We start from the raw sequence: 23921 nt of genomic DNA on the forward strand, positions 1-23921 counted from the left end.
ACTGGACTTAGTTTTGGTGAGAGGATGAGGAAAGGGGAGGAGGGTTGTCTAGGAGGGTCTTTCTGTGGATCAAGTCCTTGAGTCCTGGTGCTCCAGCCAATGGGTTCACTAGCTTTTTGTCCAGTAACAAGAGAAACCTGGGGGAGTGGGACCAGAGATGCAGAGAGCTCTACCCTGGCCAGCTCCCATTGTAGGATGGGGTAATAGAATACCCTGCTAGTCATCAGAATGGTCTGGAAGGAGGTCCCCCTCTCCCCCTTGGGGGTTCTGGTTTTCCAGGCCTAGAATATGATGCCACTGGGTTGACTGGGAACCACCACATGAAACATGGCAAAGTTTTCTCTCAAATTCCTCACCATGAACAGGGGAGGATTCAGAGACTAGTCTCTTGGAGGAGAAGATGGAAAAAGTGATAACTGAGGAGCTAGGCTGCAGAGTTGAGAGAGGAGAGAGACTGGAGCCAGGTGGAGTCCAGCTGTGTGACTTTGAGCAAATGACTTAGGCTCTCTGTGTCCCACTTCATTGTCTGTACAATGGGATGATACTGGTTCTACCTCATGGGTGGTTTTGGTGGTGGGGTGAGGGGGAATGTTGGACTGAATGAGTTAATACTCAGTGAATGCTTTGCCCAGTGCCCAATACAATTTTGTAAAAAATTGAGATATATTTGATATACAACACTGTGTAAGTTGAAGGTGTACAATGCATTGACTTGATGCATTTATATCACAACACGGTTGCCACTGTAGCATTAGCTAACGCCACTATGGTGTCACTCAACTATCATTTCTTCTGGTATCAGGGACAACTCGGATTTAATCTCTTAGCAAGTTTAATGTTTATCATCCAGTTTTCTGGTCTGTAATCACTGTACTGTGTATAAGGTCTCCCGGACTTATCTCCTGGCTGCAAGTATACAATTTTCTTTTTTTCAATTCATGATTTTGAGAGCGAGAGAGTGAACAAGCATAGAGGGAGAGGGAGAAGCAGACTCCCCGCTGAGCAGGGAGCCTGATGTGGGACTCGATCCCAGGACCCTGAGATCATGACCTGAGCCAAAGGCAGATGCTTAATGGACTGAGCTACCCTGGGGCCCCTAAATTTTCTAATATCATCATTATTATTATTATTATTATTATATTATTATTTTTTTTTAGGTTTCAAGGAAATCTGTCTTGTAAACTCCCACTGATTCCCTGGCATTAAAATCATTCCTTTCTCAGAACCAAGGCTCTGCTTGGTATGCTTCACGTCTTCTGTGTGTGCATCTCCTTTCCCTCCTGGGATTTTATCTCCTACAGGCCCACCCTGTCGGATATACTTTTCTTCTCTTCTTTATTGCTTTTGGTGCCACCCAGAACATGCCGCGGGCCTCCAGGCAGCTGTAAGAGGATTTCTTACATCTTCAGCCCTATGGATGGGGGGTGGGTGGCGGCAGTGAGAATGTCTGAGCTGGTGGGCAGGAAGGTGAATTACTAGATTCAACATATGAAAAGAAAGGGGGCCAAGTGCCAAAGTACAATTGATTGTTTCTAGAAAGCAACCTCAGGTGTCAACCTGTCGGCCGGGTCTCTGTTGAAGTCTGAGAAAGCCACACTGAATGAATGTACACCCATCACTGCCCATCAGGGGATGAATGAATGAACAGTCTGTGGTTTCTCCATCCCATGGAACAGTACGCAGCCACAAGGAGGAGGGAAGCACTGGCCTCTTGCTAGAAGGTGTGTGAACCTGGAAAACCTGGTGCTCAGCGCAGGAGACCCCTCACCAACAGCCATGTAGTGAATGATTCAATATGAAATGTCCATAGAGGGCAAGTCCGTGGGGGACAGAAAGGAGATCAGTAGTGACCTGGGACTGGGGTGACAGGGAAGGAGGAGTGACTATCTACTGGTGATGGGGTTTCCTTTTATGGTGAGGAAAATATTCTAAAATGGGTTGTGGTGATGTTTGCACAATGCTTGTGTACTTTCAATGAGAGAATTGTATGATCTGTAGCCTATCCTAGAAAGCGGCTTATAAAAAGCCTACTCATTGTGGGAAGTAGGTGCTGATGAGGAGGTGCTGGGCCTGGAGTGCTGAAGGAGGGTGGTGGCCCAGGACGTTGGCTGCCTGGAGCCTAAGAACCAAAGCTGAGGTGCCTTTCAGCTGGGCAAGAGGAGGTGGGGTGTGGGAAAGGACATTAAACATGAATGAGCAGACCTCTCACTATTTTTTTTTTTTTAAAGATTTTGTTCATTTATTTGACAGAGCACAAGCAGGAGGAGTGGCAGGCAGAGGGAGAAGCAGAGAGCCCGACACGGCACGGGACTCCATCCCTGGACCCTGGGATCAGGACCTGAGCGGAAGGCAGACCCTTAATGGTCTGAGCCACCCAGGTGTACCCCTTCCTGCCTCTTCTTAACTGCTGTCCTAATGTGTCATGGAGAGAGGCCTTGAGCCTGAGCTCTGAAAGACCCTGCAGCTGTCCCCTGTTAGGTGACAGCCATTGCTGAGGCCTGGCTTCGCTTACCCAGAGCAGTGGGACAGACAAGCCAGACCTCACAGTGATGATGGTTTGTTTCATGACATTGTGAAAGCTCTCAATGCTGCCATTTGAAAGTGGCTAAAATGGTCAATTTGATTAGACCCCAATTAAAAAAAAATCAAAACCATGTTTGCCTTCTGTCCCGAGAGCTCCATTTACAAGGCTTGAAGAGGCAAACCTTTCTTTCCCCTATACTGAAAAGGGATTTTCCCCCTCATTGCTCAGAAGCCCCCCCTCCTCCCAGATAGAGCCCTAAGAACTTCATCGGAGGCTTCTGATTGGTTGGGGCTTTGCTCTGGAAGCCCCCCTCCTCCCCTTCCCACCGGCTCTGGGTTGAGAGAGTTGATCCAGGCTGAACCCGCCCCTTTGGAAAAGAAAATTTCTTTCAGGGTGCTCTGTGCCATCGGAGAGAAGCTGATGGTGTGGGGCTCCCTTGGGCTGGTGGCGGTGCTGGTGCCCATGGGGCTCCTCGGTCTGGTCCTGCCCTGGGCGCTGGTGGCAGTGACTTTGGGGGGTAAGTAAAGCTGCTGCAGTCCTGTTTCTGTCTGGGATGAAGCTGGGACAGCAGCTCATCCACCTGGGACTGTATTTTTGTAGCCAGATGCCTGTTCCCCTGTTCCCCTGCCTTTCTCGGTTTTGCCTTTCATGGGGGAAAAGGAGAGAGAGAGCTTACAGGTGGATCCTTTATTTCTTGGTCCTGTCTTCCACCAACATCCTCTGAAAACTGAGACCAGATTTGTAACCCTGAGGGATGAAATGCTGACCCAGGGCTCCTGAGCCTGTGTATGGGGATGCTTAGCTGTCTGCGGGGTACGAGGTAGGTGTGCTTGAAGATCATAAGCAGCTCTCTGATGCAGGGCAAGTGGGTGAAATGAGCTTTTATCTGTTGTCTGTTTATTGCAGAAGGGTCTCGGGCAGCAATTTGTGAGCATATTGTGAGCCAAATATGTAATGTGAAAGTTTCCAAGCAGCCATGTTTACAAAATGTTAAAAAGGAGCAGGTGACATTAATTCTAAGAATATATTTTACTGGACCCACTAGAGCCAAAATCTCATTAGAAAATGTAGTCAATGTCAAAAAAAAAAAAAAAAAAAGAAAATGTAGTCAATGTCAAAAAGGATTAATGAGCTATGTTTTCTGTTCTTTGAAATCCAGCGTGTATTTGATACTGAGAGCGTATTTCAGTTTTTTAGAGGATTTTATTAGAGTTTTATAGTTTTATTAGAGTTGTCTCTAAAGCCAACGTGGGGCCTGAACTTAAAACCCTGAGATCCGGAGTCATGCACTCTACCAAGTGAGTCAGCCAGGTGCCCCCATATTTCACTTTGAATGCTAAATATCCATTGCAAATACTTGATGTGTATTTCCATTTCCTAAGATTCCGAGTTGAAAAAGGAGTTTCATATACTGAGTCGTTTTAAGCATACTTAGGTTTTCCAATAACTGACTTTAGTATTGCTTTTTATTTTAAAATTAAACTAATGACAAAATTTAACAAATTACAAAATGAAAAGTTCCTCCATAACAGCAGCCACATTGCAGATGCTCAAAAGCTACGCGTGGCTGACATCGTCTAGTGTACGGGATGGTGCAGGTCAGATTGTGGCTGTTTTTTTGTTTTGTTTTTTTGTTTTTGGGTTTTTCTTTTTTGTTTTGCTATATTTTCAGCCCTTGTCGCCTGGTGCACAGTAGGTGCTCTGTAGATCTGTGCTGGATAAATGAATGAGCGGGGACCAGAACTGACATCTGAGAAAGCTGAAATGGGACCCGATTTCATTCCTGGGCTGTAGAGATCACATCAAGTTCAGTCCCTTTGAATCTTTCCCTAGAAATGAGTAGAAGCCAAAAGAAAGATTTCTTACCTCTCAAGACTCCGTGTTTCCCCCTCCTTTGTAGGATTATTGAATCGTTCTGAACCTTTTTTCTTTTAATTTGAATATTATCTTTTTAAGTGCTTGAGAAGAGGAAGGGAACTTGGTTGGAGCGCAGTGCTCTTTGCACACACCTTGTTTCTGGAGCTCTTGGTGGATAGGGGCTTGCGGGCTTGGCTGCTTTGTAGCATGGCTGGTGGAAAGCACATGTAGAGGTTGCTGGATGAGCAGACAAGCAGACTGCTGGGTCTGTGCACAACTGGGAATAATGACGATGCATAAATTAACATTTATACATAAAGAAGGTTAATTTGGTGCCCAAGAATACATGTTGTCAAAGACTTGGAGTAAAATTGGAAGGGAAATCCATTGAGTCAAATGTCTCTGAAATGTGGTTTTATCCACTGATATTCTACTTGAAGGCAAAGTGCATTTTGTTAGATGACACAAAACATTTGGGAGGTGGGAATATCCTACCATGTTCCGTTGTTTCAAAGTTCCAAACAAGACAGTGTAAAATGCACTTTCCCCTGTTTGGGGGAAGTGCTTTGTCTTTCAAGAAATTAAGCAGGTGAGCAGAAGTAATGATTAGCAGTTGGGCACAATGGGGTGGTTCTGAGGATAGAAAAGGTGTTGTTGGAAAGCCGTTGTATGAACATGGCTGCAGGTGGACACCCGGCTGAGGCTGTTCCAGGAGGGCTGTTGGTGGCCCAGAAAGATCCAGACAAGTGGCTGGTTGATGAGGGTTGACAGGAGGGGGAAGTGGGGAGGCCTTAGGCTGGGCTGGGTGGACGGAGAGATGCTGGCAAAGAGGGCTGGGGGATTCCCTGCAGAGGGACCTCAGTGGCCTGAGGTAGGGGCTAAGGAGGTCGGAGTCCATGCTGTTCATTCTGTGGTTGACTTGTGCAGCTGAGAAGGTGGTGGTTGTGGTGGGGGGGCAGGGATGAGGTTGCCCGAGACCCACCGGGGAGCAGCGCTAGACACCATCATTCACTGCTGCAGCCTGTTGGTCTGGCTGGTCTGGTTTTGTTGGTCTACAGTGGTCAGGGAGGGCCCTGCTGGGGCAAGACCTGAAGGAGCCTGGAGTGTGGAGAGCAGGAGGATGAGTGTTCAGGCAGGAGGGAACAGCATGTGCAAAAGCCCTGAGCTGAAGAGCCAGTGTGGCTGGAGGGTGAGGGCAGGATGAGATGTGGCCAGAAGGCAAGCAGAGGCCAGCTCTTGTGGTAAGGGCGTCCTTATGAGTGCATGTGGCTTAGGGGTGGTGGGCAGGGGACCTAGGAGCTGTTAAACCAGCAGGGATGTGATCAGGTTTAGGGTTTTAAGGTGACTCTAGCTGTGCACAATGAATTGTGGACATGGAGGTGGGGGGTAGTTAGGCCACTGCAATCATCTAGGCAAGAGAAGGCATGGCTTTGCTTAGAGTGATGGCCAGGGAGGTGGAGATGGAGGGAGGGAGAAGAGGAAGAGATGGAGAGGGAGGCATGGTGGATGGATGGAGGTGGGGAGGAAGGGATAGATAGATGGAGGGATGGATAGGTGGAGGGGAGAAAGGGACAGATGGATAGAGGGAGGGATTGATGGAGGGAGGGAGAGAGGAGAGGAGGAAGGCAGGGATGGATAGATGGAGGGAGAGGTGGATAGAGGGAGGGAGGAGGACCTGCATTTGTGGATGCAATTAGCAGAGGGTGCTGATGTGCTGGATTTGGGGGTGGAAATAAGGGAAAAGAGTAGAAGCGCAGAGGACTCCCGGGTCACCAGCTGAAGCAATCAAGGCAGTGGTGCGGGCACCAGGGAAGAAGAGGAGCAGGTTGGGTGAGGGATGGGGCGTTCACTCCCCGCCCTGTGAGGGAGAGGAGAGCTGCCATCAATCATCTCTTATCCCCTTGGACCCTTAAACGTCCCATCCACAAGCAGGGCAGGGGCCCATGGGTCGGGGCTGTCCTCCTCCCAGCCTTGCTCTCGCTCGTGCCATCTGATCTGTGATTTCAGAAATTCCGGATTCGCTGGTGAGGCAGGCGGCCTCCTGCCTGACGGCGTGCACAGGTGAGCAAGTCTCTCGGGAGACCTTATGGCACCTCGGGTGCCCAGGAGACAGTATGGGGTGGGGGGTGGGGTGGGTGGTGTGTGGGAGCAAAGCCGACCAGCTGCCAGGTGCGCTTAGGGACAGCCTCAGCGGGCACGTCCCCGTTCCCAGGAGAGGCCTGCGGGAAAGGCCACCTGGTCATCGGCTGTTAGAGAAGCAAACACCACACCCAAGGTAAGCGGCCTCCTACCTTGTGGTCCCCGGGGGGGAATAAACACCTGTGCTGGGTGACTCTGTTTGCATTTTGGGGTGGAGTACAGGAGAGGACCTTAGGGCAAATTCTTTGGAGGGAGAGAAGCATCCTGGGAGTGAAAGATGTGGTTGTGTTTGATTGAGCACCTGAAATGTTAATTCCCTTGCGAACCCCAGAGAAGGGCGGGGTGTCATAGTGAGTTGGATTTTACAATCGGTCCCCTGGCCTACATAGAAGCTTAGAAAGGCATAGAGATGTCTGCTCCCTAAATCAGCCCTTCCTGCTATCCCACTGCCCTGAAGGCAGGTCACCCCGTAAAGGACTAGGGCTACCCTCTCCTACACACGCTAACTGTCCTCAAGGCAGTGGGAGAGGAATCGGGCTTCCAAGGCTGGCATCCCAGCTGTGACCTTGGGTGAGTTAGGTAACCTCTCTGAGCCTCCGTCCCTACCTCTGTGAAATGGGGACAATAAGAGCACCCACTTCAGAGTTGGTGAAGGAGCCTGGACGGGTTCACGTAAGTGTAACTCGGTGGTTCTGAATCAGGACGATTGCCCCCTCAGGGATCTTTGCAATGTCTAGAGATAGTTTTGGTGATCATGACTGGGTATCACATTGAGTGGGGAGAGGCCAAAGATGACATGTAACCCCCTTAGGAGGGGGCCTTAGCATCTGAGAACACCGGTTAACGGTTACTAAGCGCTTGCTGTTACTATTTCAACTTTCTTTTTCACCCTCTTAGGAGTGTGCAGCACCCCCGGGCCTTCCCCTGCACTGGGAGGTCCAGATGGAGGGAGGGAGGTGGTAACGAGGATGTCTAAACAGTCTCAGTGGAGTTGGGTCCCAGAGGGTGATGGGTCATCAAGGTGACACTGCGCCCTCTATCTGCTCTCCAGGGTCAGCTGATCCCCACCTCCCTGTGGGCACCAGATACACCTATCACTTTTCCACCAACACCAGTACTGGCCTGCAGGGGGACCCAGTGGAGAGGGGTGGCCTTGGCCTCCAAGGCTTGGTCATGGTCGATGTGCTTGGCCCGTGCCAGATGGCCTTATGGGTGAGTGTCTCTGGGCAACCAAGAGGTCACAGTGATACTGGGGTGGGGGTCGGGGCATGGGGGAGCCACAGACCTGCCCTCCCCTCCTGGACTTTCCAATGGAGAGGAGATTTCTGAGGAATCTCAAAATCAACTAGTCAGGACTCCAGAGGATAATGTGGGAATGTGGTGCCATTTTGGTTGTAGGATGTGCCCAGTGGGGGAATAGCAATGGTTTAAAAAAAAAAGTGAGGGTATTCCTTGGAGCAAGTAGAACCATGGGATGGGGACAAGCTGTGTCCTTGGTAGGAATGAATGTCTAAGCTGGGGAACCTGTGGGTCCCAAGCATGAAAAGAGCCAAACCAAATCACAGCCTTGTAGGCAAGTGAACAGACTGGAGACATACCCAATGTCTGTTTTTTTTTTTTTTTAATGCTAAAGACAAACAAAATGAGTCAGTAGCAGCACACAATTTGCTTTGTGAAAACTGGTCCTGCAGGGAAAAAAAAAAAAACAAAAACAAAAAACCCTAGCTGCTGCTGGTAATTTGATGGATTGAGTGGACAATAAAGACACCAATGAAGGGATGCCTGGGTGGCTCAGCAGTCAGGCGTCTGCCTTTCGGCTCAGTGTGTGATCCTGGAGTTCCTGGCACCCCCAGGCCTGCCCTGGGTGGCCTTATACTGGACACTGTTCCTTACAGTGCCTGGGTCCATGGCTCAGGTTAAAGGCAAAGAGTAAGGCAGAGTGGTGGTGGTGGTTCTGGGTTCAGCTGAGGCAGAATTATGGGCTAGACTTGGTGGTCTTAGGTTTCTATTTATCAAGATTTTTCCCAAAGCTCCCTCCTGTTCTTGCAAGTGGAAGTGCCTGCCCATTCTTTCCTGTCTCCTTTCTGATGATTCTCACGTGTTTCCTGGACAGACCCTCCCACTCTGCATAAATGCCTCTTAGTTTCACTGGAATCTTCCATGCTTGAGAAGCATTTTTGAACTGCCTGGAGTGCTTGCTCCAGTTTCTCAAAACTTTTTTTTTTTTTTTTTAATGTCTTCATGTAGATCACAGGATGGGTTTTCATGGGGTGGCTCTGAGATGCCTCTGAATTCTTAAACTATCCAAAATGTCTGTCCTACTCAGACCTGCCACTTCATCACTTCATTGGTGTCTTTATTGTCCACTCATGTCCATCAAAATACCAGCAGAAGCTATGTGTTTTTTTTTTTTTTTTTTTACCTGCAGGACCAGTTTTCACAAAGCAAATTGTGTGCTGCTGACTCATTTGTTTGTTTTGTTTTTAGTTTAAAAAAAAAAACTGATGGGACTGTGGGTGGCTTGGTCAGTTGAACATCTGACTCTTGATTTTGGCTCAGGTTGTCATCTCAGGGTTGTGAGATCGAGCCTGGTGTCAGGCTCCACGCTGCTTGTGGAGGCCGCTTAAGATTCTCTGTTTCCTTCTTCTCCTCCCCCTACCTGCACTCTTTAGAAAACAATTTAAAAAAGGATAACATCCAGTGTTGTCAAGAATAGAAAAAAAATAGCTTATATCAAAGATTTTTGGTAAAAATGAAAATTTTACAGCCACTCAGGAGGTAGTCAGTTATATAGATTTTTGTGTACAGAGTGTGAAAATAAGTTTTCAGAACAATGAATTTTCACAAACAGAACATGTGTGTGTACTCACCACCAGATCAAGAAACAAAATATAACCCCCTACCCCCAGCTGCCTTCATGGTCACTTTTCCAAAGGCCTCCCTGAGTTCTAACCACCATGGATTAGTTTTGTCTGTCTTTGGACTTTTTTTCTAATGGCATTATGCAGGATGTTCTTTTCCTTTTAGCTCTGGCTTCTTCTTATTCTTTGTGTGTGTGTGTGTGTGTGTGTGTGTGTGTGTGTGTTTAAAATATATATCACAAAATTAATCTAGTTAATTAATTAATATTTTAAAGTAGGCTCCACACCCAGCGTGGAGCCCAATGTGGGGCTTGACCTCACGACCCAGAGATCAAGACCTGAGCTGAGATTCAAGAATTGGACACTTAACTGACTGAGCCACCCATGTGCCCATATTATTTTATTAACCATTTTAAGGGTATAATTATTGGCAACAAACGCCATTTACAGTGGTGTGTGTGAGACCATCACCGCTACACGACTCCAGATGATTCTTCATCATCCTAAACAGAAGCACTACACCCATTACACGATAACACCCCCTTTCTCTTCCCCACCAGCCCCCTGGATCTCTAGTCTACTTCCTGCCTATAGGAATGATAGGGCTCATGAGGTATGCCCAAGAAGTGGAATCACTTATCAATCACTTATCACAATCAATATGTAAACCTCTGTGTCTGGGTTCTTTCACGTAGGATAATGTTTTCAAGGTTCATCCACATCCTAGTATGTATTGGATCTTCATTTTTTAAAAATGTGTTTTTTAGGGATACCTGGGTGGCTCAGCAGTTAAGCGTCTGCCTCTGTGTCTCTCGTGAATAAATAAATCTTTTTAAAATTTTAATTTAATTTAAAAATGCTTAAAAAGAGGGTGCCTGGGTGGCTCAGTCAGTTAAGCATCCAACTCTTGATTTTGGTTCATGTCATTATCTCAGGGTTTTGAGTTGAGCCCCACATTGGGCTCCCTAATCAGCAGGGAGTCTGCTTCTCTCTCTCTCTCTCCCCACCCCACTCCCTCTGCCCCTCCTCCCCTCTAAAATAAATAAATAAAATCTTTGAGATTTATTTATTTTTCATGAAAGACACAGAGAGAAAGGGGGGGGGCACAGGCAGAGGGAGAAGCAGGCTCCATGCAGGGAGCTCGAGGTAGGACTCGATCCCAGACCCAGGATCATGCCCTGAGCCGAAGGCAGATGCTCAACTGCTGAGCCACCTAGGTGACCCTTTTAACTCATTTTTAAAAAAGATTTTATTTATTTATTTATTTATTAGAGAGAGAGAATGAGCAGGGTGAGGGCAGGGGGAGCAGCAGACTCCCCGCTGAGCGGGGAGCCTGACGTGGGGCTCCATCCCAGGACCCTGGGATCATGACCTGAGCTAAAGGCAGACACTTAACCGACTGAGCCACCTGGGTGCCCCATTTTTAGATATACAGTTCAGTAGGTTTTCAAAAAATATCTTCCATGTCTCCATGTAAAATTGTGAGCATTTGTACTCACAAAGTTGTGAGTATAGTTACAATGGGTAGCATTCAATCAAGTGGTCAGACAATAAGTGGTATCAGTTCCATGGCTGAGGGATTCATTGTTCAGGACAACCTCCAGGTACCAAGTGGGGCTATACTTCACCCCAACATGTCAAGCCTGGGTGACTGGGGAGAGGACGGACCCTCTGTTGGGGGAGGAGAGCTGGTTTTCAGGAGAGATTGGAAATGGGTTTTAGGCCAGATGAGTGAAGATTAGTCACTTTGGAGAAGTGAAATCCTAGTGCAGTGAAACCGCTTTGTATGATACCATAATACTGGACACGCGTCCTTATCCATGTGTCCGAACCCATAGAAGGGACACTGCCAAGAGTGAACCCTGGTGTAAACTCTGGGCTTTGGGTGATGATGTGTCTTCAGGTTCATTGATTGTAATAAGTGTGCCTCCCTGGTGGGGATGTTGGTAATAGAGAAGGATACGGGTATATATGGGGTATATGGGAAATCTCCCTATGTTGTTCTCAATATGGCTATAAACCTAATCCTGCTCTAGAGAAAGAGTCTTTTTGTTTTTTAAAGTGATATAAGTTACCTCTTAAGATAAGAGATATCTCTTAAGAGGCAATTTTTGGGGATGGTTTTCTTTTTCATCTTTAGAAAGACTGTTGTCTTTGGCAATAAGTACATGTACACACATGTACATATATACCCATAGTGCTATTGGGACATCCAAGTTTTTTATTCATGGCAGGCAAAGTCTTTTTTTTTTTTTGTTTGCTTTACAATCCTAACCTATTTTATTTATACTGTGTAGCCATATGAATCTCTGACCCAAACCTCCACGGCCTTGGGGGCAAAATGAGAAACTAGTGGGACCTTTCTGAACATTTATCAGGGAGTGATAGGTCCTGGCGGTTTCAATGATTTATCCTTTGAAGGTATTTGGCATCCACCACCTAGGATCTAGAACCTTCTGCTCAAGGGAGGGATCTCTCTGCCTAGCCCCCAGCATGGGGCTGTATATTGTGCTGGGCCCCAGAACTGCTTCGTGGATTGGGGTGCTGGTGAGATCCTGGGGTGTCCTAGGAGAGGTCACTGGCTCATGGGGCTTTCTGCTTCAGCTCCAAGACTTCCAGGTGACATCCGTCCTGGGGCCCAAGGTGGCAGCTCTGAAGGAGTCGGAGAATTTAAGGTAAGACACGAGGCCTTGCTCCTGAGAAGTCTCAGATGGCCTTCCCTTACTGGTGGACCGAACTCACCTCTTTCCCTGCCCGTCACCCCCAGCATGCCCAGATTTTGTTTGTCAAGCATCCTCTGGGCATTGTCCTTGAGTACATTCTGGAAGACACTGAGTACTCATTCAAGCCCACCCCTCTCTCTTCCCTGTGTCTGCTGAAATGGGGCTTTTCTTGGAGACCCATGGCCTTTTTCTTCCCATGCTAAGCCTCACTTTTGTGACCCGGCCAAGCCTGGAATCTCTCTCCGGCTGGTTTCCCAGGACTCCCTGACAGTGGCCTCTGTGGCCTCAAAGCTCAGTCCAGCTGCCAGACTGAAGACAAGCCCATCTCTGCAGATTCCTCTTCCTTTTTTATTGCAAATTCATTTGTTAAAAAAATAAAGCCTTTGTGCTGGGGTGTAGGGACGGGGGATGCGGCCAAGGGGCAGATGGATCCCCGCTGAAAGGCTTCGGGTGGTCCCCTCCGTGGGGGCAGTGCGGCCTATTGTCCCTGGGCTCCTCATCAGAAATGCTAAGTCAGAGGGCTGGGGCTTGTCAGCATCTTGAGGCCACACTGACATTTGCTATTCTGGAAGGGGCGGGCACCATTTGCATTGCTCTAGCGCCAGGCCTGAGACCCAGGGTGGCTACCTATCCAGAAGGCCCCCAGATTTCAGGTGGAGCTGGAGAGGGCGCAGTGACCTTCAGGGCGGTACAGGAAGAGCCACCTCTGTCCCTCCAAATTCTGCTTTGCTGGCTAGCTGCCGGAATTTAGCTCTATTCCACCCCCACACATGACAGTGGGGACTTGGCTGCCTGTCCCCTGGCCTTCCCATCCCCTCACCTGGCAGATGCAGGACACAGGCTCCTTTCAGCCAGGTGAGGGGTGGCAAGACAAGCATCGCACTGAATTCTGGTCCCAGCTCCTCCCTGACTTGCTGTATGATCCCCTCCAGGAGCTTCCCCTCTCTGGGCCTCTTTTCCTCCTCTGCACAGCGATGGGATCTCAGGTCACTCCCTGCAGGGAGCTGGGGGGGGCGGGTTCTGAGACCCAGGACACTGGAGCCCAACTTCCTGGGTTTGAATCCCAGCTGCCGCCCCAAACACATTACTTTCTGGCCCTGAGCCTCAGTTTCCTCCTCTATAGCAGGGTGGGGGCGATGCTAGGTACCTCCCCAGATGGCTGGGAAAATGAGAATCTTCAGAATTCAGAGAGCTCTTGCAAGCGCAGTTATCTATTCTTTGAGGCTGGGTACACCCAGGCACCTTTGGTCTAAGGGTTAATAAGTCCCCGGGGTGGGGGGCAGTTTTGAGCAAGGAATTGGCTGCCCTTATGGTTGATTCAGAAGTTATTGGGGAACCCAGCTGGAGGGAAGCAAGGCTATGTGGGAGATGTGGGGGTGCCCTGGGGGGGGAAGGGTGTTCCTACGTGGACTGACCTATAGCAGGAGGAGCAGGGATTCCGCGGCCCCAGCTGGGAACAGGTGGCCTGGCTCCTGGGAGGGCCCCCATCTGACTGGCCCCCACCTGTCCCCAGCGCCATCCTGAGCCGCAGCCCCCTGCCCTTTGTCCTGCGGGCCGGGCGCGTGGCCCACCTGTGTCCCCGCCCCGCAGAGCCCCGCTGGGCGCTGAATGTGAAGCGTGGGGTGCTGAGCCTCCTGCAGGGGCTCCCTGGAGCCAGTGACCCCCAGATCCTCGAGGAGGTGAGGCCTGGAGCCTGCAGGGGTAGGGAGGTAGAGGGGTAAGGGGGTGCGGGGGTGGGAGCAGGGGGCCCACAGAGGGCTGACGGGTCCCCGCGCTCTCCCAGGTGGATGTCCTGGGCAGGTGTCCCACCACGTACCGGCCACAGGGTGACCAGCTGCGCAAGACCAAGGACCTGGCGCACTGCTCCCTTCGCCGAGTGCGCTCCTCCCTGCGTGCCCAGGCCCTGCCCGGGGAGGAGGTAAGTGTCCCGGGCCAGCCTGCCTTCCCCTCCTACCTCTTCAACTCGCCCCCCTGGAGGGTCTACACTGTCAGCCCCCAGCCAGCCCTCTGCTTTCCCTCCCCCTCTTTCTCCTTCCCTCCAAACCCTTCTGCTCCCTCCTCCCCTCTCCTCCCATCTCCCTCCTCCCCTCCCATCTCCCTCCTCCTCTCCCTCTTCTTTTCCCCACTGCTCCTCTCTATAGCCTGGAACCCCCCTCTTCCTGCCCCCCTGCCCCCAGCTCCTTGCAGAGAACGGGTTTTGTTAATAGCACATTTCTAGGGAAGGATAAGAGGTGATCCTTGGGGCGGTGAACTAGTTCTGTACAAAGTCTTGGTGTCTGGAATCCCATGCAGCTGCTGCTGCTGTTTCTCATTTTCAAACTCAGGTTTTCTGACTTGCCCTGGAGTTCCTGTTCCTGGGACTTTCTTGCTTCCCTTGTGCTCTCCCCCCACCCCACCCCCCACCCCCATCAGCCTTTGCTTGCCCTGCTGGTACCACAGCCCAGGTTGGAGGGGAAGCTGAGGTCCAGTGTTGAAGCCCCAGGGTACCCCAGCTCGCTCCCTCCAGCCCCCCAGGGGCCCCATCAGCTGGGTTCTTTCACTGCCTGGGCCTCCCCTGAGCCCCTGCCTCTCCCCACCCTCCATGGTCCAGCAGGCCGGCCTGGCCTCCCGCCTGACCTGCCTCCAGAGTTTCCAGGCTGGCGTGCTGAGGGAGGCCTCCTGCACGGAGCTGCACACCCTGGGGCCCCTCTCTGAGAAGGCAAGTGCTGTGCAGATGCGGACGCTTTCCTCGCTCACCCTGCTGCGTGAGATGTCCCTGGATCCAGCCGTCACAGGTGACCGAGGGTAGATGTGGGGACCCCTCAGAGGAGCCCCGAGACTTCCTTTGGTAGAGGGGCTCAAGCAGGCCTAGGCTCTGTCCCTCTGTCCCTGTCTGTCTTGAACTGTTTCTGAAAATGGCTATCTTCAGGAGAGTCAGCCTCTTTTTCTAGAAGTTTCTGCTGGCTCAGATGGCTCAGGCTTGGTCTGACCTTCTTCCTGGGTCATCTTCAGTGGAGATAGAATCTTCTGGTTTGGGACGCCTGGGCGGCTCAGTGTTTAAGCATCTGCCTTTGGCTCAGGGTGTGATCCCGGGGTCCTGGGATCAAGTTCAGCATTGAGCTCCCCGTGGGGAGCCTGCTTCTCCCTCTGCCTGTGTCTCTGCCTTTCTCTGTGTCTCTCATGAATAAATAAATAAAATCTTAGAAAAAAATATTCTGGTTCCCTGATCTTGTGGGAGAATATTATCTTCCATCTGAGGACCTGACCATTTTGGGGGGCAAGCTGACTCAGGTCTTCTGATTTTCTGGGAAGTCTCTGCCGACGCATAGCATTCCCTAGGGCTTGGCTCTCTCCTCTAATTTTGCCTGGAAAGAGAGAAGCAAGGCATGCATCTGAGGGAAAAAGATAATTTTTCATGATTGAAAAACTATTTCTCTGGGTAATAAAAATGATTCTTATTGCTGACATTTGGGAAGGATTTACTGTGGGCCAGGGGCTGTGCCGAGTGTTTTAGGTAGATTATGTAATTCAGTTTTTATTATGAGCCCATTAGGAAGGTACTGTTATTAGTCACATTTTCAAATACAGAAACTGTGCCTCTGAGGGGTATAAGGGCTTGAAATCACACAGCTAGTGAGAGCCAGAACCAAGACTCGAACCCCCAGCTCTGCTCTATAGCTCTGGCAGGTAGCTCTTATGTTTCTGAGCCCGGGTTCACTGTACCACCTGAGGGAGAGAACCTGGCAGGTAGGACCGAAGTCCTGGGGCTTCCCAGCATCCTCTCTGGTTCATGGAACACTGGCTAAGGCCCAGGCTGACCTGCCTCCCGAGCTCTGGGCACCATGCTAGCAGGGACTGGGCATCTAGCTAGTTGTGTCAAGACTTTCTGGCTCCCCACTGAATTGAATGAACCTTTCATCTTTTTTTTCTTCTTTCACTAAGATATAAGTGGTTTTATTTATTTATTTGTTATCTAAAGATTTTGTTTATTTATCTGACAGAGAGCTAGAACCAGAAAGCATGACAGGGGGAATGGCACAGGGAAAGGGAGAAGCAGGCTCCCTGCTGAGCAGGGAGCCCAGTGCGGGACTCTATCCTAGGGCCCCAGGATCATGACTGAGCTGAAGGCAGACCCTTAACTGACTGAGCCACCCAGGTGTCCTGGTTTTATTTATCTATTCTTAAAGATTTATTTATTTACTTTAAGAAAGAGAGTGAGTGAGCAGGGGGAGACAGAAAGGGGGAGAGAGAATTTCAAGCAGACCCTTTGTTGAGTGCAGAGTCCAACACAGGGCTCGATCTTATCACCCTAAGATCGTGACCTGAGCTGAAACCAAGAGTTGGATGCTCAACCGAATGAGCCTCCCAGGCGCCTCCTAAGTGTTTTTGGTTTCTTATTTTTAAATTAAAAAAAAAAATGTTAATTTGCCTCCTGTACATTTAACCCATTTAAAGTGAACAATTCAGGGCAGCCCTGGTGGCTCAGCAGTTTGGCGCCTGCCTTCAGCCCAGGGCGTGATCCTGGAGTTCCAGGATCGAGTCCCACGTCGGGCTCCCTGCATGGAGCCTGCTTCTCCCTCCGCCTGTGTCTCTGCCTCTCTCTCTCTGCATCTCTCATTAATAAATAAATTTAAAAAAATAAAATGGACAATTTGATGGCCTCTGGTATAGTCAGAGTGGTACGCCTACCGTGGAAGTCAACTTTGCAACATTTTCATCTCTCTGCAAATTTCCGGCCCGTCTGCCATCATCCCCGTGTCCTCCCAGCCCCTGGCAACTGCTCTGCCTCTCTGGATTTGCCCAATCTGGACATACCATGTAGAGAGAATCCTATAGCTTGTGACCTCCTGTGACTAGCTTCTTTCACTTAGTATGTTTCAGTGTTTGTCCACATTGTAGGAGGTGTCCGACCTTTTTATTTCTGAATAATCTTTGATTTCATGTTTTCTCTGTCAGTCCCAAGAGGGCTTTGGAGTTAGCCTATTTGACTGTCCCCCACAGATGGGTATAAAAGTTGTTTCCCATCTTTTGCTGGTAGCAGCAACACTGCCATGATTTTCCTTGTGCATGTCCCCACCCCGCCACACCCCTTGTCAGGAGCATGCAGAAGGAAGCATTGGTAGGGCTGAGGGTGGCCCTCAGGGGAACATCTTCTCATGCTGGCATTCCCCCCTGTGGTCATCCCCATCTAGCGCTTCCCATATCAGATCCAGACGATGGAGATGTGACTCCAAGCAGCCTGTTGTACGAATGGGAGGAAACACAGTCTCAAGCTACAGTGGTCACAGCAGCCACGTTGGTGAGGAAGCTGTGCTTGGCTCAGACCACGAGTTTTGAGGTAAGTACTTTCTCCAGCCCTGGGCTAGAATCTGGCCTGGATCCCTGGAACAGCTTTTTTTTTTTTTTTTTCTAAATCCTTTTAGGTCTACCCTCCTACATGTTCAGGATCAGGGCTACTATGTACAGTTGCACAGGTTGTGCACTACAAGGCTGTGCCTGGTTGCAAAAGAAGGGGAAGAGATCTAGCTGGTGTGTGTGAAGGCTTGTACCCCCGTATAGGTGGGGTATGAGCAAAGATGAGGCCTTTCTTTCATCTGCCTATAGACAAACAGTCCTGTTGAGCTCTCAGGCTAGCTTTCTGAACATGGTAGCCAGGTGGCTTAGTGACCACTTTGGAACTGGGAGTCTAAAGCGGAAGATACTGGAGTTGAGACCTGGTGCAGTTGCTTTAAAATCTAGGGGAAAGCTTTGAAAAGAGCTTGGAAAGGACCAGAGTCCAGAGTCTGAGCCCTGGGGATGTGTCTGGGGAGCACCCTGCCCAGCCTCACTGGAGCCGGACATTGAGGACCAGTGGGACCGGCTCCTGCAGGGTCTCATGGTCAAGGTGATTTCCAGAACATTCTAGGCACACAGTGATCTTTGTCCCACCAGCCCTGCCTTTCACAGCTCTGGGGGCCACCACCAGTGATTTTGGAGATGTTCAGTGCAGCCACTATTACTGCCCCGTCTCAGTGTTGCTCCTGACTTAGCGTGAGAGCCAGGGCCTCTCCGGGAAGGCATGAGAGATGCGGGGGGTTTTCTGATTCAGGCCCCAGCGCCTGTGTGCTGAGAAGAGCACAATGGGGTGTTTTGCCTCTGATCCCGTAACAGCCTGGGAGGGTTCACACTATACGTGTTTGTTTATTCCGGGTAATACCTGCCTCACTGGCTGCTTACACAGGACCCGGGATTTGGGGAACAGAAATAGGTTATTTAGGGGATGTGCAGAGCTGGGCACCATGTCCAGTTGTAGGCACGGTGCCAAGTGTTCCAGGCACCCCTCGCTTCCCAAAGCTCAGCTTTCCTGGCATCATTTAGGTGTGGGGGCTTCTGGGATATACAGATGCCCAGACCCCAAGCCTTGGTATTCTGACCTGGCAGGTGAGGGCTGGGAACAGGCATCTGAGGGCGCAGCTTTGGGGGTCTTGGTGTTTCTCATGTAAAGTCAGGATGCAGGAGGATGTTGTGAGGCTGTGCCCATTCAGCCATTGCCCTCAGATCCAGGAGCGCCCATAGGCTGGAATTCTTTGCACCAAGGGCCCCCCTGGGTGCTGTGCCTTTGTGAGGTGAAGCATTTGTTCAGGAGCTTAGAGTGGGCCAGAGGCATTAGGTGGGGGTTAATTTGCCTCTGTCCCTGGGGGCTGGGCTGAGATGACCTAGGCCCCTGTGTCTTGCTCAGCTTCAGGGGTACCTCAGGTGTTTGAGTCAGGACCCACAAACACCTATAAACCAGTGTCCTGGGCCCTGGAGGGACAAGTAGGGCAGGGACAGAAGTAGGGGGCCAAGGAAGCTCTGGAGTGGGGTGCAATTTTACATGATGGATGGTCCAGGAGGCCTCCCTGGGGAGGTGACCTTCAGGAGAGGTGTGAAGGAGTGGCAGGATGTGGTGGTGGTGGAGGGAGGGCAACAGCGCAGACACTCCAGGGCAGGTCCTGCTGCTGGGGGAGTTAGTCTGAGCAGCAGGGTGGGAAGGGGGGCTGTGTGGCTGTGGCCTGGTGCCGAGGGCCAGAGGGGGACCAGGTCAGCCCCTTAGAGGAGCACACAGATCATTTTTCCTTGGGGTAGTGGGGAGCCTTGGAGGGTGTTGTGCAGAGGACGGAGGTCACGATCTGATGGACATTTTAACACTCCTGCTCTGGCCAAGGCTGGAGAACAGACTGAGGGCAGGTGGGATGCTGGGAGCCCAGCTCAGGGGGCTCCTGCAGTAACGCGGGGGGACATGAGGGAGGGTGGTCTGGGGTGGCAGTGGGAGGTGGGGAGGGCAGGGTCAGATTCAGACAGACACTGAGAAAATACATATTTTTATAGTATTTTGAGTATGTAGAGACACTATCTATTGATTGTATTTATTGGCTACATATTAAGTATATAGTAGAATGTATTGAAGAAATACATGTGTATACGTGTGTGTGTATACTGGGTGTGTCTTGAACACCCCCCCACACACAATATAGTTTGTGTACCTCTGGGTATATAGCAGAGATACACCTGCAGCTGGCTTTTCACTGTTTTGCGAGCTGGGAGGCAGGCTCCCAGCTTGTTGATGAGTGGGTTCCCCCCCACTGGGGGTTTCCTGGGAGTCAGAACAGCCCAAAGAGAAGGGCCATCTGCCTCCCTAGGTGGTGCTCCAGGCCACCAGCTGCTAAGTCACCGGGGCCAGCTGTCAACCCTGGCCCCACAGGTTCTTACCTGGGTGCTACTGTCAGCTTGGACCAGATCATCCTGTATGGCGGGGGCCATCCTGTGCCTTGCAGGCTGTTGAGCAGCACCCCTGGCCTCTACCCACTGGATGCCAGCGTCACCCCTTCCCTGGTGGTGACAACCCAAAGTGTGTCCAGATGTTGCCTGGTGTCTCCCCGGGGAGCACGGTCACCGCCTTTGAGAAGGGCCGCCTTGTGGCCTACGTGCCAGCTGTCGTGCTGCCGAACCTCGTGGTGCTCTGGGAAGCCACAGGACAGGCCCACTTCCTCTCCTCTGGCCCCCAGAGCACCCTCTGACCCCCTGACCGGGCATTTTCCCTGGCAAAGGGGGCTCAGGGCGAGGCATCCCCTCCCGGAGACTGGCACGCAGGCCACAGAGGCCATAGGGCGGCTGTTCTGGATTTACAGCTCAAGAAAGGAAGTCAGTTGTTCCCACTGGGAAGGTCCCCCGGGCTGGGGGTGGTTGCTGAGGACCTTTTTCAGGGATGCCTCATTGCACACCAAGCAGCTCTTTGCCACTGTCTCCCCCAGGGCTGAGGGGACCCGCCTGGTTGCCCGGGGGACCAACCTCCAGGGCTTGAGCTTGGAATGCCCTTGCCCGTCCCCATTGTTGCTGGGCAGGAGACAAGATTGGTTTTTCAGTCTGGAAACAAAACCAGGGACTCCGTGTTCAATAGAGAGCAAATTCCCCAGGCTGACCCTCCTGCGGAGAGGCCCCGGAGCTTCGTCGTGGGGGGCAGCGGGCCGTGTAGCCAGGAGCATCAATCGGGGATGGGGTAGGGGTCACCCCCCTCCAGGGAGGATGCCAGGGAGAGGGCATGGCTCGCGGTTACCATCCGGTCTCCTAAGCATCGGAAGCCCGAGTCACCGGCCTTTATTAAGTGCCGACTGTGTACAGCCAAGGGTTGGAGAGACCGTGTAGACAGACCGTGGTGCATCAGGGCTGATGGTAGGAATCCTGCGGGCTGGTTGTTAAACAGTCATTATTCACGGGTGGGTCAAAAATAAGTCATGTTAGGGCAGCCCCGGTGGCTCAGCGGTTTAGCGCCACCTTTGGCCTGGGGTGTGATCCTGGAGACCTGGGTTCGAGTCCCGTGTTGGGCTCCCTGCATGGAGCCTGCTTCTCCCTCTGCCTGTGTCTCTGCCTCTCTCTCTCTCTCTTTCTATCATGAATAAATATATAAAATCTTAAAAAAAAAAAAAAAAAGAAAGAAGTCGTGTTAGAAATAAAAGTAATGAGTACTCAAGGCCATTGCTTGTCCGTGACCTCCAGGTCCTTTGCACCTGCTGTCACCTCACCACATGTGGAAATAGCACATGCTCTGGCACCGTCATGCTGCTCTTCCCAAGCCCGTGTCCAGGGCCAGCGCAGGGGCAGCAGGAGAGGCCGTGGTGCGAGAATCGGCACCAAGGAAACCAGAAGATGCTACAGCAGGCTTTCCTTATTCTTGCATTTTTAAAATTTTTGTTTTTGTTTGTTTTGTCATTCTTCCCATCCTTCCCCCATCCCACTGGCCCGGAGGACACTGGTTAAGAGTGTGGTTTAGGAGCTAAGTGGCCTGGGTTCATCTCCTGACTCTGCCACTTAGGAGTGCTGAGGCCATGGGCACCGGACTTAAGTGCTCAGAGTGTCTCAAATCTTCTCTGTTAAGTGGGGCTGGTGATAGCTGCTCCCTGTAGAGCATCACGACGGTCAAATGGGATGATGTAGGCACACGGCCTAGGATGGTGCCTGCATACAGTAGGGGCTCTGTACGAAGTGGTGGGTGCTGGTGCTGGTGGTGCTGTTACTGTGTTCTTGTTATTAGCGAGTAGGCTTCTCGCTTCTCTCCCTGCTGGAGGGGAAACTGGGATGACCTGCCGAGATCCATCCTGCTGTGCCTGGCTCTGGAAAGCTAGTCCCCATGCCCGATGCTTGGGGCTGGAGGCCTCCCCGGAGGAGGAAAAGTGCTCCAGGGTGGACACCGGCCTTCCCCAGGGGGGAAGATGCCCGGCCAGGCACAGCAGCGTGCATACTTGCTGGGGGGCTCAAAAATGTGCGTGTCTAGGCCCAGAGAATTGTGGGTGTTGCTGGGGAAAGGCAGCCCCCAGGTGGAGGGAAACAGATCTGAGCCCATCCAGAAGGCAGGCAGCAATCCTAGAATGGAGGGGCCCCGGGATGGCTGCCCCAAGCTGGGGTGACAGAGAGTCTTTATGGCTGATGGCAGTTGGGGCCAGTCATGACAGTGGCAGTCACCCCCACCCCCGCCCCCAAACACAGGGGCCTGGCCTGTGGGCCCTGTGTGAAGAAGTAACAGCAGGCCAAGGGTAGCCCAAGGGTAGGCAGGGTGCTCCCAGCACCAGAGGACCCCTGGCCAGCCAGGTGTGGGTGCGAGGCCCAGTCCTGGCCTTGGCCCAAGCCTGGGGGAAGCGTGGGGGCTGCCAGCACCAAACCAAGTATCTGCTGAAGCCTAAGGAGTACGTGCTCTTGAATACAGCCCTTCATGTCCTTGTGCATATTTGGACACTCAGAGGCCGTGCTGGTCAGGCCTGCAGACAAGGCTCGGAGCCTGCAAACCACCCATTATTAGCCATCACTGCTCATACTTCTGAAGAACATTTACTTTTTTTTTTTTCTCTCATTTACCTATTTGCGCATTAAAAATAACAAAAAAGATGGTCACCTCACTGACTGTATGAAATATGCTAAGACCCCTGTAATATCTAGGTCGTGGCCACGTGAACACTTACTGAGCTTTTACTAGAGTGTAAAGCCCACAAGTGCAGGTATCCTGTCTGGCTCCGAGCACAGAGCCCAGCACGTAGTTGGTGCTCAATTAATACTTGATAAAGAATTTAAAAAGGGGGTGGACTGTGTGCCAGGGATTCCGTGGAGAGAAGTCCAGATACATGGCCTCATTTCATCGGGTCTTAGGATACCTTAGGTGGAGGGGCGCCTGGGTGGCTCAGGGGTTGAGCGTCTGCCTTTGGCTCAGGGCATGATCCCGGGGTCCTGGGATCGAGTCCCACATTGGGCTCCCCGCAGGGCGCCTGCTTCTCCCTCTTCCTATGTCTCTGCCTCTGTGTCATAAATAGATAATAGATAGATAGATAGATAGATAGATAGATAGATAGATAGATAGATAACTTAAAAAAAAAAGAGCTACCTTAAGTGGAAAATGCTAATGCATTCTGTTTGCAGTCCTGTCTGAAGGCAGGGAAATGGCTGAGATAACCCTGGGGTCCCCCCGCCCCCCCCCCCCAGGTTGCCTAGTCTCTCATGCTGACTCCCTCTGATTCCCAGGCTGCAGAACTGTTCCTGACACTGGTGTCCGAGCTCCAGGGCCTCTCCCCAGATGAGCTGTTGGCCCTGTGGCGACAATCTTCCTTTAAATGCCAGGACAACTGGTAAGGACCTTCCTGCGGGGACATGGGAGGTGGGGAGGGGACCAGGAGCTGGTTGGCGGTCCTGGTGGGGCTGGGTGGTCTTGACAGTGTCCCAGGTCCCCACTGGGGGGTGGATGGTGATATCGCATCTCCTCTCATCCCTGGGATATTGACTTGTCTTTCAGTCTGGGGATGGCTGCCAAGAAGGTGATTAAGCGGGGAGCTCGGAGGTTCCCACGGACCGAGCCCTCTTGGGACTAAAGCTGAAAGGCCCCGCAGTATAAATACAGGCATTGTTCCCTCCCTGACTGGGACCCTCTTGCGGAGAGCTGGAATTAGCATTCCAATGTGCCTTGGGTACCCCTCTAACCATAGGTGGGGGTGTTGGCCAGGCTGGGATCCCACCACCTGGACCCTGCTGATGTGGGGCCAGCAAGGGGGGGTGTATATAGAGACCCCGGGGTCCACCGGGGGACCGGGGGGGGGGTAGGGGGTATCTCCAAGGAGCTCCGTGAGCTCAGGGCTGTGCAGAGGGGAAGCTTGTGGTTCCTTCCCAAAATCTAGCCGCTCTTCCAGGCCCCTGAGATCCGGACGTGTGACTTTCTCAAAGGCTCCTGAAAAGGTCTCCAAAAGATTATCAGCTCCAAAATACGAAAGGAAAAAAAAAAAAAAAAAAAAGCCGTGCAAAATCAGCATTACCAAATGTCTAATTGACTGACTGCAAAACCTAATG

General features: G+C 51.3%; 1 protein-coding gene across 1 annotated transcript in view; it reads left to right on the top strand.

The window, feature by feature from the left end:
* Nucleotides 1-1157: 1157 nt before the first annotated feature.
* LOC112923224 (uncharacterized) overlaps nucleotides 1158-23921 on the top strand; it is a 141960-nt gene continuing 119196 nt past the window's right edge. Inside the window, exons 1-11 of the mRNA XM_072753850.1 lie at nucleotides 1158-1384; nucleotides 1537-1721; nucleotides 2251-3041; nucleotides 6389-6442; nucleotides 7572-7732; nucleotides 11986-12056; nucleotides 13618-13783; nucleotides 13888-14022; nucleotides 14698-14878; nucleotides 17276-17421; nucleotides 23106-23209. Of these exons, the coding sequence (XP_072609951.1) occupies nucleotides 2945-3041; nucleotides 6389-6442; nucleotides 7572-7732; nucleotides 11986-12056; nucleotides 13618-13783; nucleotides 13888-14022; nucleotides 14698-14878; nucleotides 17276-17421; nucleotides 23106-23209 (1115 nt within the window). The 5' untranslated portion in view covers nucleotides 1158-1384; nucleotides 1537-1721; nucleotides 2251-2944. The remainder of the gene's footprint in view (nucleotides 1385-1536; nucleotides 1722-2250; nucleotides 3042-6388; nucleotides 6443-7571; nucleotides 7733-11985; nucleotides 12057-13617; nucleotides 13784-13887; nucleotides 14023-14697; nucleotides 14879-17275; nucleotides 17422-23105; nucleotides 23210-23921) is intronic.

This window comes from Vulpes vulpes, chromosome 3 (assembly GCF_048418805.1).
Source record: "Vulpes vulpes isolate BD-2025 chromosome 3, VulVul3, whole genome shotgun sequence".
NCBI lineage: Eukaryota > Metazoa > Chordata > Mammalia > Carnivora > Canidae > Vulpes > Vulpes vulpes.